The 12,041-nt window shown below is 37.7% G+C and overlaps 1 protein-coding gene across 1 annotated transcript in view; it reads right to left on the reverse strand.

Annotated features, from left to right (window-relative positions):
• The window catches only part of RALGAPA2 (Ral GTPase activating protein catalytic subunit alpha 2), a 380,552-nt gene that overhangs the window by 213,449 nt on the left and 155,062 nt on the right, over positions 1-12,041 (reverse strand). The window contains exons 17-19 of the mRNA XM_056121724.1: positions 10,989-11,129; positions 5,212-5,325; positions 3,049-3,146 (exon numbers count right to left, since the gene is read on the reverse strand). Of these exons, the coding sequence (XP_055977699.1) occupies positions 3,049-3,146; positions 5,212-5,325; positions 10,989-11,129 (353 nt within the window). The remainder of the gene's footprint in view (positions 1-3,048; positions 3,147-5,211; positions 5,326-10,988; positions 11,130-12,041) is intronic.

The raw sequence follows: 12,041 nt of genomic DNA on the forward strand, positions 1-12,041 counted from the left end.
AAGAATAGTGGAATCAAAGAGATGTGCTCGTAGCTGGAGGTTCTTTGTCCTTTTAGTTATTTCTTCAATGCTCTTGAAGGCATTCCAAGCCGCTCTCTTCCTCCTGCTCAACTCAGGTGCCAGGTCATTCATCATGTTGATTTCTCGACCTAGGTATATATAACTGTTGCATTCAGAGATGGTGGTTCCGTTGAGAGCGAATGGAGCGTCAGGAACAAGGCTGTTTCTCATAAACATTGTCTTCGCAAGATTCAGCTGTAGTCCGACCTTTCCACATTCACGGTCAAAGTCGTTCAGCATTTGTGCCGCTTGGTTGATGTTTGGTGTTATTAGAACGATGTCATCAGCAAAGTGGAGGTGGTGTAGTTGCCGACCATCTATCTTCACTCCCATGTTTTCCCATTCCAGCCATCGCATGATGTTCTCGAGGGTGGCACTGAAGAGTTTTGGTGAAATGGTATCACCCTGCCGAACCCCTCTCTTGATATGGATGATTACTTCTTTGTAGAATGGTGAGATCTTGGTAGTGAATCCGCAATAGAGCTCACGAAGGATCCTGATGTATTGAGTTTGTACGCCCTGATTGGCTAGGGCTTCTATGACCGCTTCCGTCTCAACAGAATCAAAGGCCTTCTTTAAATCAATGAACGTTAGACAGAGTGGCATCTTGAACTCCCGAGATACCTCAATGAGCTTGGTTACTGTGTGGACATGGTCGATGGTACTGAATCCTTTTCGGAATCCAGCTTGTTCACATGGTTGTCCTTCATCTAGTGTTCTGCTAATCCTATTCAGGATGACTCGAGTGAATAGTTTGTAGATGACAGACAATAGGCAGATTGGGTGATAGTTGCCAATGTCGTGGATGTCTCCTTTCTTGTATAGTAGTACAGTCTTGCTGGTTTTCCATTGGGATGGAACCTTGCATTCAGACAGGTAGCGTGTGAAGAGTCGAGTCAATGTATTGATGAGTACTGATGGTAAGTTCTTCAGGTGTTCAGGTCTGATCTTGTCTGGGCCAGGTGCTCTTTGTTTCTTTACCGACGAGATGGCATGTTGGATTTCGGAAGGGAGAACATTGGGAACGACATATCCATCATGTGGTATGTGGTATGTGGGCAAGTGGATGTGGCTATTAAAGAGATCTGAGTAGAAGTCATGAATAATCTTCTCCATTGCCCTTCTGGAAGATGTGATAGATCCATCATGATGTCGGAGGGCAGTCATCTTGGTTTTGTAGTTGGTGAAGGACAGGCGGGCATTACGAATGTTTTTCCCAGCTTCTGCTGCATCTACCAGTACTGCTGCTCTCCTGTTTTTGAGGTCATCCTTGATGGCTTCTCTGCACTGTTTTGCCAGTTCGGACGTTTGCTTGTGGTTGCCTGAGGCACGTGCCAAGCCACGTTGGCGAATAAGTTCAAGAGTGTTTGAAGAAAGACGGTTTTTTGTGGTTATCTCTCTCTTGGCATTCCTTGCACAATCATGGAGGTGCTGAATCATTCGATCGTATTCCTCATCAATGTTGTCAATGACGGCATCTTCCCATGTTGCCGCAACAGAGCCAAAGAGTTCCCAGTTGGAAACATTCAATTTTATACAATTTAAATATCCATCATAAAAAGAATGGAAAATTTCATTGTAATAGTTCAAATGGAATATCATATAGCAAAAAAAAGTTAATGAACTATAGCTATATGTCATAATGTGGATGAACATTAGAAATAGATAACTGAGCAAATAAAGTAATATTAATTTAGTAAAGTTCAAACATAATAAAAACTAAAATAAATATTATTTTGAGGTTTTACATATATATGTATATATATGTATATATATGTATATATATATATATATACACAATTGAGCAGAGCTCAAGAGTATAATAAAGCCAAGATAATATTGCTCTGAGGGGACAAGGAAGTTACTTATAAGTCAAAGCAACCACACTAGGAGTATATTTAAACTTATAAGATAGGGAAGTTTGTGAGTATTTGCTATATACACAAAATAATATACCTTCATATACAAAATAGACATATTTTAGCTAGCATATGCCCTTTAAAAATGATGACAAAAAATTAAGACTGGTTATCTTCCAGGGAAGAAGAATTTTTCTTTTTCTTTTATATATTTCTGTAATGTTACAGTTCTCTATGAATATATAAATATATATATATATATATATATATATATATATATATACACACATAGCACTGTAGCACTGTCCTCCTGTTGTTCATCAATTTGCTCAAGCGGGCACCAGTAACATCTCACAACAAATTGTGAGACTTGTTGTTACTGTTTTTGGCATATTGAAAACATCATGTGTAGCTTGCAAGCTCTGGTGTTGCGGGCTAGATACTCTTGGTAGCCTGCCGGGCTCTCCGAGAGGGGAGGAGGAATCGAATTCGGATCGGCCATGTGCAAGGCAAATGCCCTACCGGCTGTGCTATCACTCCAGCCCTGTATATATATATATACATACATATAGATAAATATAAATATATATGTATATATGGTATATAGCTTTGTAGGGCAACTTTTAAATATTTCTTTTTTAGAGGTAGACTATAATAACATAATGACATTGTTGGATGAACTGGGGCACTTTGGTTGTGGTAAGATGCAGTGACTCTGTATATCAAAACCTTAAACATTTCCATTATTGTAACCATGTGACAAAAATATTATATTAAATATTCTATCAATTTTCCTGCTATTTATTAAAAATCTATAACGTGATTTTACATTAAAAAATCACAAAAGAAATCAACTATATCTGGAAAGGTGAATCTGCATATCTAACATATAGGATATCTTTTAAGAATAAAGAGTGGCACATCAAGACCAGGGATAAATTCTACGTGTATGCTACTTTTTCCATAATTTTGTAACATGATAACATTAACAAAACAAAGGTCATTTGGGTCCATAACCCATCTTGGTGGAAATATTTTTAAAGGAAATTATCACTGTCACTAATAAATTTATTGTGCATCTATTTTTCAAATCTTTAATGAAAAACTGATAGAATTTGAAGAATCTTACTGTTATTCCTTCATGTTCTTTCTTCACATGTCCTTTATTCTCTTGAAGAGGCCTGGGTTCTGAAGAAATTAAATTCTGTGCACTTTCCATCTTTTGACCTTGAAATTTTGTGAAAAAATTTAATAGAAGGAATATTTCAGATGGTAAATTAGAAAATTTTTATGTATTTATGTCAAAATAAATAAAAATAGGATTTATACATCTGGTAAAACGGTAGCCTCTGGATCAAGACTACACTACAAAACTTAGTTTCTTGGGCACAGAGTTTCTATGAGCAGACTGAATGTTATTTACTGTGGGAGCCAAAAGATCCATTTGTTAACATAAAGGAGAACAAGATCTGTTTTGGGATCATAGGGAAGATACCTCAAAGAAAACCGAATTAATCAGGTGAGCCAATAGGAAGAAGAGAGAGGTAAGGTAATGTCTGAGAACTAAGATTCATGAGAGAAAGCACAAATAACCAGTATCAGTAACAAAGAATGAAATATTACCACAAGTTGCAAATATTAAAAGGTCATGAGAAGTGGGGGAAATGATCCAAAGAGCAGGAAGACATGCTTTGCATGAGAAAATATACTCCCTCTTTGCATGAGGAAATCCTCAGTGCAATCCCCAGCACCACAGTTTGTGAGTGACTCATAAACACTGCTGGACATGCCCTCAAAAATAAGTTTGAAAAAATAAGAGAGCTTAATGAATAACCTGGGACCAATAAATTCAGGGAAAAACACAGGTAACAAAATTTCTTTTAAAAAGCCATCATAATTAAAATAGGGAAATTAGAAGTCAGAGTTACTTAAAACTTTGAATTTGTTTGAAGACTTTCTACTAGAAAACTCTAGGTAACTGGTAGATTCTGCAAATACTTAGGAGGAAATTCACAAGAAGTCGAAGTAAAAATAAGATATTTTCTATTCATAAAATAGAAAATCATTCAGGTAATGTATTTTAAGTCAATCTATGCTGTACTTCTTATTTCATTTCACAATTTCAAAAAAGGAATACTTCCCTACTTATCTTGTAAGAACTTGGGCCAGAGTGATAGCTCAGTGGGCAGAACATTTGCTTTCCATAAAGCTGTCCCAGGTTCGATCCCTGACGCCACATATAGTCCCCCAAGCACCGCTAGGAGTGATCCTTGAGTGCAGAGTCACAAGTAAACCCTGAGCATTACTAGGTATGATCCCAAAACAAAACCAAAAACAAGATCAGAATGATGCAAATTTTTGATATGGTGGGTTTGTTTCTTCATTTGTGAAGCAAAAACTAAACAATAAGTACGTAAATTGAAATAAGACACAACTTCAAGATATGCTTCACTGAATACATTGTTCACTGTTGATAAATCTACCTGTCTTGCTGCTTTCTATGCCTCGTCTTATAAAATACACAGCTTGTTTAAATAAATAGCTTGTTTATTTATTGTTGGGGGGGTCACATCTGGTAATGCTCAGGAGGTATTCTCAGCTGGGTACTCAAGGGTCACTTCTGGTGGTCTTGAATGACCACCCAACGCTAGTGATCAAATGTGGGCTTCTGGCATGCAAAGCATGCACTGAGCTACCTCACTGGTTCACTGTTAATATTTTTAACCTCAGCAGAGTCAATTAAGTTTGCTAATTATTTTTTTCACTTTGTCAGCTTTGTATGGCTTTCCTCAGAGCCCCCTTCCACACTCCCATGGACCTGTGTCCCTGCCTGCTCCCTGACTGAGGGGTCACCTCCTACTCTAGGCTCTCTGGACTTCTTCCAGTCCTCAAACCATCACATCCGAAGAGTGTGTAGAGATGCTGGTAGACATATATCTATAATTTAGGCAAAAATATTAAAATAGTAAAAATACTGCAGCAAATCACATTCTATAATCATTTTAAAAAATAAGATCCCAGGGCTGGAGCAACAGCACAGCAGGGAGGGCCTTTGCCTTGCACGTGGCCGACCTGGGTTCAATTCCCAGCATCCCATATGGTGCCCTGAGTGCAGAGCCAGGAGTAGCCCCTGAGCATCACCGGGTGTGATTCAAAAGGCAAGATAAATAAATTCCTGGAAAATAAATGAGCTACAATAAATGTTAAAAGCAAGAGGACATGCAGCTCCCTCCCACCCCCAGAGGCCCCAGAGTTCCGCTTACCAAGAGTGAGCAGAGTGCTGGAGACTTACCCTGGGAGGGGTCAGGGCGCACGGGCTCCGAGACATCGGGTGTGCTGCAGCTCCGGGGCATCTGGCCCGAGTCAAGACTGGTTGGATTCTCTGCCTGCTGACACTCCTCCACTTCTGTAGGCATCAACACATGCATGGCATTTACATGTTGGAAAAAAATTATTTTATCATTTAAAACTGATTCTGAAAATATAATTTCAGTCACTTTTGCACACACGTTATTCAACAGGCTAATCCACTTCAGCATCACTGTTTCCTATACTCCTTAACACTAATTCACTATCTCAGAATATTCCTTCCCACTCTTTTTTGGATTGGGGTCACACCTCGTGGTGCTCAGGGCTTACTCTTGGCTCTGCACTCAGGAATCACTCCTGGTGGTGCTCAGGGGACCCTACATAATGCTGGCGATCAGACTGGGGGTGGCCATGTTGTCAGGCAAGAGTCCTGCCCCGTATTATCACTCTAGCCCTATATCTGCCTCCTGCTTTTTAGGGGGCGGTGTATCTCCCAAGCTGTGCTCAGGGGGCCCAGAGGCCACTCTTGACGTGGTGATATTCTGTCTGGCTCAGTGCAGGCCAGCAATATGTGTTTCTTGCATCCAGCAGAGGCAGGGATGACCATGGCCACGCCCGGTGTGCTTGGGGGTCATGGGATGCTAGGATAAATATTGGAGCCTCTACTTGCAAAAGAATACACTCTAGTTCTCTCAGTCTTTACCACACCCTGACATTTTCCTTTAAATTTCTACAAAATATTTTAATTTTCAATCACAATGCAGAAAAGTAAGGTACTAAAATGGTTGAGGACTGTAAATGTCATTTGAATTTCAAGAGCAGGCATGCCAATGAAGAAGTGATCCAGGAGACGAATAAAATGGGCAATTTATAGTTGAGCACAGGAGAAAGTGACCGACGTGTACACACACACACACACACACACACACACACACACACATACACCCCATAAAGGAAGATAAAGAAAAACATGGGAATTTCAACTCGATTACTGCTTTTTTAAAAATTCTGGGGTCACACAAAGCATGCGCAGGGTTTACTCCTGGCTACGTGCTCAGGGGTCACTACTAGCAATATTCAAATACATGGTTGGTCAAAAAAAATACTATATTGAATAGCTTCTATCAACAACTGCAATGTTGACTAATCACTAATATGCAAAAATGATCCACTAGTATTTTTAGAGTAGCAATACATCTGCCATAAAACAGAAAACCACAGGTAACTACTGACTACTATCATCAAAGATTATTACATTTTATTTTTGTTTGGGGCCATATTTGGCAGTGCTCAGGGCTTACTCCTGGATCTCTGTTCTCAGGGATCACTCCTGGCAATGCTCAGGGGACCATATGTAGTATCAGAAATCAAACCAAGATGAACTGCATGCAAGGCAAGTGCCTTACCCTCTATATTATCGTTGACCTTAATGCACTATATCTTTAGAGAGGATAAAATTCCTCCCAATTCAAATTTCAAACATCATGATTCATTTTTACCTCCCAAACAACCAAGGCACATGAAGAATCACTCTTAAATGAGCTTCAGAGTTGTACATCATTTGCCGAAGTTATAACGAACTCTTAACTGCTCACTGTTTCCCTCTATTGCCACCTCGTACTATTAACCACATAGCCTCTGGAGAAATCTCTCAACAGTAAAGATCTGAGAACTTCACTCCTCCCTTTCTGGAATCTTCCATAATTTTACCATCAAGACTTCCTGAAGGCAAATACAGAGATTTCCTTACTCTCACACCAAGACTGATCCCTTCTCCCACACCTGTGACTCTTGTTCTGAGCAATATTCACCACTTGACCCCCATTACTCTCTCTATTTCCTTCCCTCATCTTCCCTCCCATGTTCTTCGCACACTTCTCCTATGGGGGTTGCTACATCTACAGATGAAGCTCATCACTGCATCACCTAACAAATTCCACACTCATTCATTTGTCACAAAACTTTTTATATTTCTAGAACAGTAACATCATGCTTTCTAAATATCTTAATTACTGCTTTCTCTGTTCTAAAAAAAGACAGCTCAAAATCTAGCCTGCATTATCTTCGGTGTGATAGTGTCGCCCCATTTCCTGTCTGAAATGAGACTTGTTGCCAATGTCCCATCCTTTGTATAACCCATTAACTTAAATCCCAAGTCAAAGTGTTGGTTCACTCTAACCATAAAAGACTCTAAATTTAATGCAGAGAATTTCAACAAAGCATTGTGGCCTTATTTTTATAATCCAAATAAAATCCAAATAAAATTTCCATTTTAAAGTACACTATAAAAAAATCTCAAAACTATGTAACATTCATGATCTTTCACTTAGAATTTGAAGTATAAATTCTGATGCACATGGGAAGCTAAATTTGGGTAACAGGAAGGCAAGGGTACCAGGAATACTGACCCACTGAAGCCTAGATTTTCCCAATCCATCTTTGCCTTCCTCTTACCTTGAATAGAAAAGACTTGTTCATTTTTCCATAGAAAAAAATACAAGACGTATGCACATATTTGCAATATATCCACATATCTAAAAGGATAGACTAGATCCTTTGCATAATTCTACAATCAGGCTCTTTGACATTAGCCAAAAGAATCCAGATAACACTGGGAGAAACTTCTGGCTGAATTCTTTCATTATTTATTCTAATTCTTTAAAACACTGAAGCCTGAGAAGAATCTGTATTTATAAAAGGAACCTACTTGCTAATCTAATGTCAGAAGAGGGAGCTCAAGAGTTGCATAACCCAAACAACACTGGCCAGAGCCAGCTGTTGGGGAGAACAGAAAGAGTGGGTTTTCAGTCTCTTAAACTTGAAGCCAAAACTGGTAGATGTTGTTTCTTGGCTACGCGCAGACACAAATAAGAGCTGGGCCAACACTGGCAGCATCTTCTTAAAGATAATATCACCATCTGGAGGGATGCAACATAGTCACAGCACTATGGCTTCCAAAGTCAAGTATCCCCTGGTCCTCAACACAACAGATGGGTGAAGAGTCGGCCATCACCACCTGGTCGCCTTTCCAACATGCTAACCTAACGCAGCTTGAAGGCTTTGTTTTTGCAAAGCCATCAGAAGGGACTTTTCAGATGGGCAAAGTCCAAACCTGAGATATCACAGGAGTGATTAGGATTTCAGTGTCAAATGTTTTGCCAGTGCTATTTGCCCTGTCACTGACTGCTCTGATATTAACTTGAAAATGTGAATTTTAAGTTATCTTTCTCCCCAACTTAGGACCAGTTTCCCAATTTCTTACTATATATATTTGTTACTATATATATTTCCTTGTCTTTTAATAATTTTTATTAAATCTACGCTCACAAATTTCATACAAAGGACTGACATTTTCTCTACATCTTTCTGTTTTAAAACAGTTCTTGGGCTCCCTCTGCTGGCTTTATATTTTAAATAGATTATATTTAAACCGTCTGTTTAAATGGTCCCAGGCTACACTGCAACTACAGCACTTAAGTTCACAACAAATTAAAAATATTTTAACACTGATATTCAGATTTTAAGACACAGGCTTATCTGATACTCAATAGGAAAAGAGCAACATAATTACATAAAAATTACATTGTAAATTCTGAGGTCTATATTTTGTTTTCAAAGTCATATAATTTCTGTTTAAATCATTTTAGAAAGTTATATTCAATCCAAGAGATACCAAATCATAAATTTTCCCAAGAAAATATAACATAATAGCTCAGATTTTAGAGCTGGAAAGAATTGTTTCCACAAAGAAAAAAAGTAGAAAAATCTATCTGTCACATGGTTGACCTGTTGCTTTTCATAGTGATGGAATACAGGGGTTTCCCTTTCCTCAAATCCTACTTCCACCAAATAAAGAGTCCCAAATAAATCAGGATAAAATGTAACAGGCAGAATATAAGAAATTTTCTCTTTCTTATAATATTAAAACAATTCTGGTGTGTTGAACTACAATATAGATTAAAAAAACCCACTAACTTAAATGTAAGCAAAATATGCAATCATTTTTATAGTCAAGAATTTGTGACCAGAAAGTCAATGTTAGAAGTATTGTTGTGTCTACATGGGCATATATCTCTATATAGACATATCAACATTGGGACTTAGACTGGAACACAAATTCATTACTCTACAGGGCCAACCAGGAGTAACTGCACAGACTAAGAGGAAGGCTTCAAATGCACTGCTCTTGGCCAGGTCTCTTATAGAAGAGTCACAAAGGGCAATAACATCATTTTAATATTAAAGAACAAATGGCACCAGATTAGCAGGCGCTCACAGTTGAGTAGTCAGAAGAAACAGAAAGAATAGAAAATTGCTCCCAAGCCAAACTGTCCTTCTAAACCCCTTTACCCTTTCTGCTATTAAACCAGAAAAAAAGAATAGCAAAGGCAGGAAAATACACAGAACAATCTGCTTCATTTCACTTCAAATCAAACTTTTGCATCAGATCTCTTGATAACTGGGGTCAGATAACTCTTTGTGGAGGGCAGTTAGCAGTATACCAGTGACTGCCATGGCTGGACAAGAAAAAATGCCTGAAGACCTTGCCAGGTATTTGGGTTTGTGGGGTGCAAGAAGGCATGGAGGGTAAAACTGTGCCCAGCTAAGAATCACCACTCTAAATCATATTTAGACTATGTATGTATGGAATCAAAAATAAAGAAAACTAAAACATAATACTAAATAAGAGAAAAAAAATTCACAAATTCAGGACAAAGTAGTTAAAAAAATAAGTCTGTGTTATTTTTACACACAACAGAAGAGTTAGGCTTTAATTTTGTTTTGCTAAACCACAGTATGACATAATTTACTGTTACAGAAAACCATAATTAGACTAGTTCCAATATTAAATGTTAATCTTCAATGCTATCTTTCTGAAAATCAAGAAAACATTTCCATCTTTAAAAGGAAGATTCAGTTTATCTTTTAATTATTGAAATCAGTAGAAACAGGCCTAATAATTCAAATGTTGAGCAAAATAACTCCTTTAAATAAGAAACTATGCCAAAAATCATTGTTGGTGCTACAACATCTTAATAAACCAGAAAATTTACTGTATTATAAGGCACATGTAGCCAGAATCAATTTAAGTGAACTGAAGAACATGTTTCTTCGTTCTGAAATAAGTAATTTTTATTGTTGGCTTCTTTTTACTCAAAAACCACTATGAATCTTTAAAAATTGACCATTAGTATCTTTATAATCATTAATAAATTCAAAGAATTCTTCCCTATAGGAAAGAACAGCAACCATTGACATACCCAAAACTTTTGTGAAATTTTATGACAATTTCCTTCTATAGTTCTATAGAAAGCATGCTGAAGCAGGCATCAATGTTTTCCCTTGCTAAAAACGAGGGACCAAGAGTTCTTAGAGCATTTCCCTTTTTTTAAAAATTATTTTTCGGGCCACACCCAATGGTGCTAAAGGCTAACTCCTGGTGGGCTCAAGGGACAATACATGGTCCATATAGGGACTGAGTTCGGGTTGGCCACATGCACAGCAAGTGCCCTACCCACTGTACTATAGTTCTAGCCCCTTCTATCATTCTTGACGGGAATACAAAGACAAGCAGCATTACCGAAACTTTCCTTGGACTAATTGCTACTAACCATCTAAAAAGAATTCATTAACATAAATGCAAAGTGCAATGGCCAGGCACACATGCTTGAGGTGAAGGTATTAACAAATGAAGCGAGGCCCAGGGTAAGCCAGAGAAGCCAGGTACACTGAGGGACACACGAGACAGCATTACAGTACCTGCCAGCCTGTGAGAGCAAGAGGAGTAAGAGAGACCAGGTAAGATAGCGCTCACGGTGTGGAGGAGGAGCGGGACGCTTTTAGTGGCAGGCAAAACCTCAGAAAGGTGCACACAGTTGCTGATTGATTGGCTTCGCTTAGCTTCCAGGAGAGATAAAGTAATAATTATGTCAGTAGAGTAGAAGACTCTTTTACTTCTAATTATTATTCTGGGCCTCTTTAAAACTTTAAAAGAAGTCAGTACAAAGCACAGCATTTAATCACATTCTCTAAATACAGCCAACTTTCAGTCATTCTGATGACACAGGAGAACGGACAATTCACAAACAATCAATGTGATTTTAGAATGTTTGCTATGTTTAGCCTTTCCCTTTCTGTTTTTCCCCCACTGTGTCTATCAGATTCTCATTTGGGTTGATCAATTATTTGGGCAGACATTCAGTTTACCCTTCCTAAAGGACAAAAACAAAAATCAGAGAGAATGGGAAGAAAATGCAGACTTCTATCAAGAACAATTTAAAAATTAATCTACTGAGAGATGACTGTATTCAAAACCATATCATTCAGTAAATTAAGTATCCTAAAAGCACAATAACACAGTAGACATTAACATACTTGATATTTGAAAGAAGTAAAATATCTAATACCCATAATTATACCCTACTTCCTGCTGATTAAATCCATAATTTTCTTAGTATGGACTTTATGATATTATGAAGTTCTCTCTATACCACCAGTCAAATGGATATTTGGGAAAATGGACACAGGAAGAGATTATTCCTCATATACATAAAACTATCATCAGTAAAATAGGTTTTAACCCTTAGAATAAAAATAGTTATGGGAATCCTCAATTTTAATTCTTACATTTAAGACTATCTTTTAAAATCATTTAAAAAGTTTTTTATTATAATTTTGGTAACATGGTTATAATAGTATTAGTGTTTATGCTTTTGACATACAAAGTTTCTGTACTTTTACCACCACCAAATCCTATATCACTTTTAGTTAAGGGACTATTTTCAATGCAATTAAAACATAAATTCCATAAGA

This window comes from Sorex fumeus, unplaced genomic scaffold (assembly GCF_029834395.1).
Source record: "Sorex fumeus unplaced genomic scaffold, SorFum_2.1 ptg000044l, whole genome shotgun sequence".
NCBI classification, from domain to species: Eukaryota; Metazoa; Chordata; class Mammalia; order Eulipotyphla; family Soricidae; genus Sorex; species Sorex fumeus.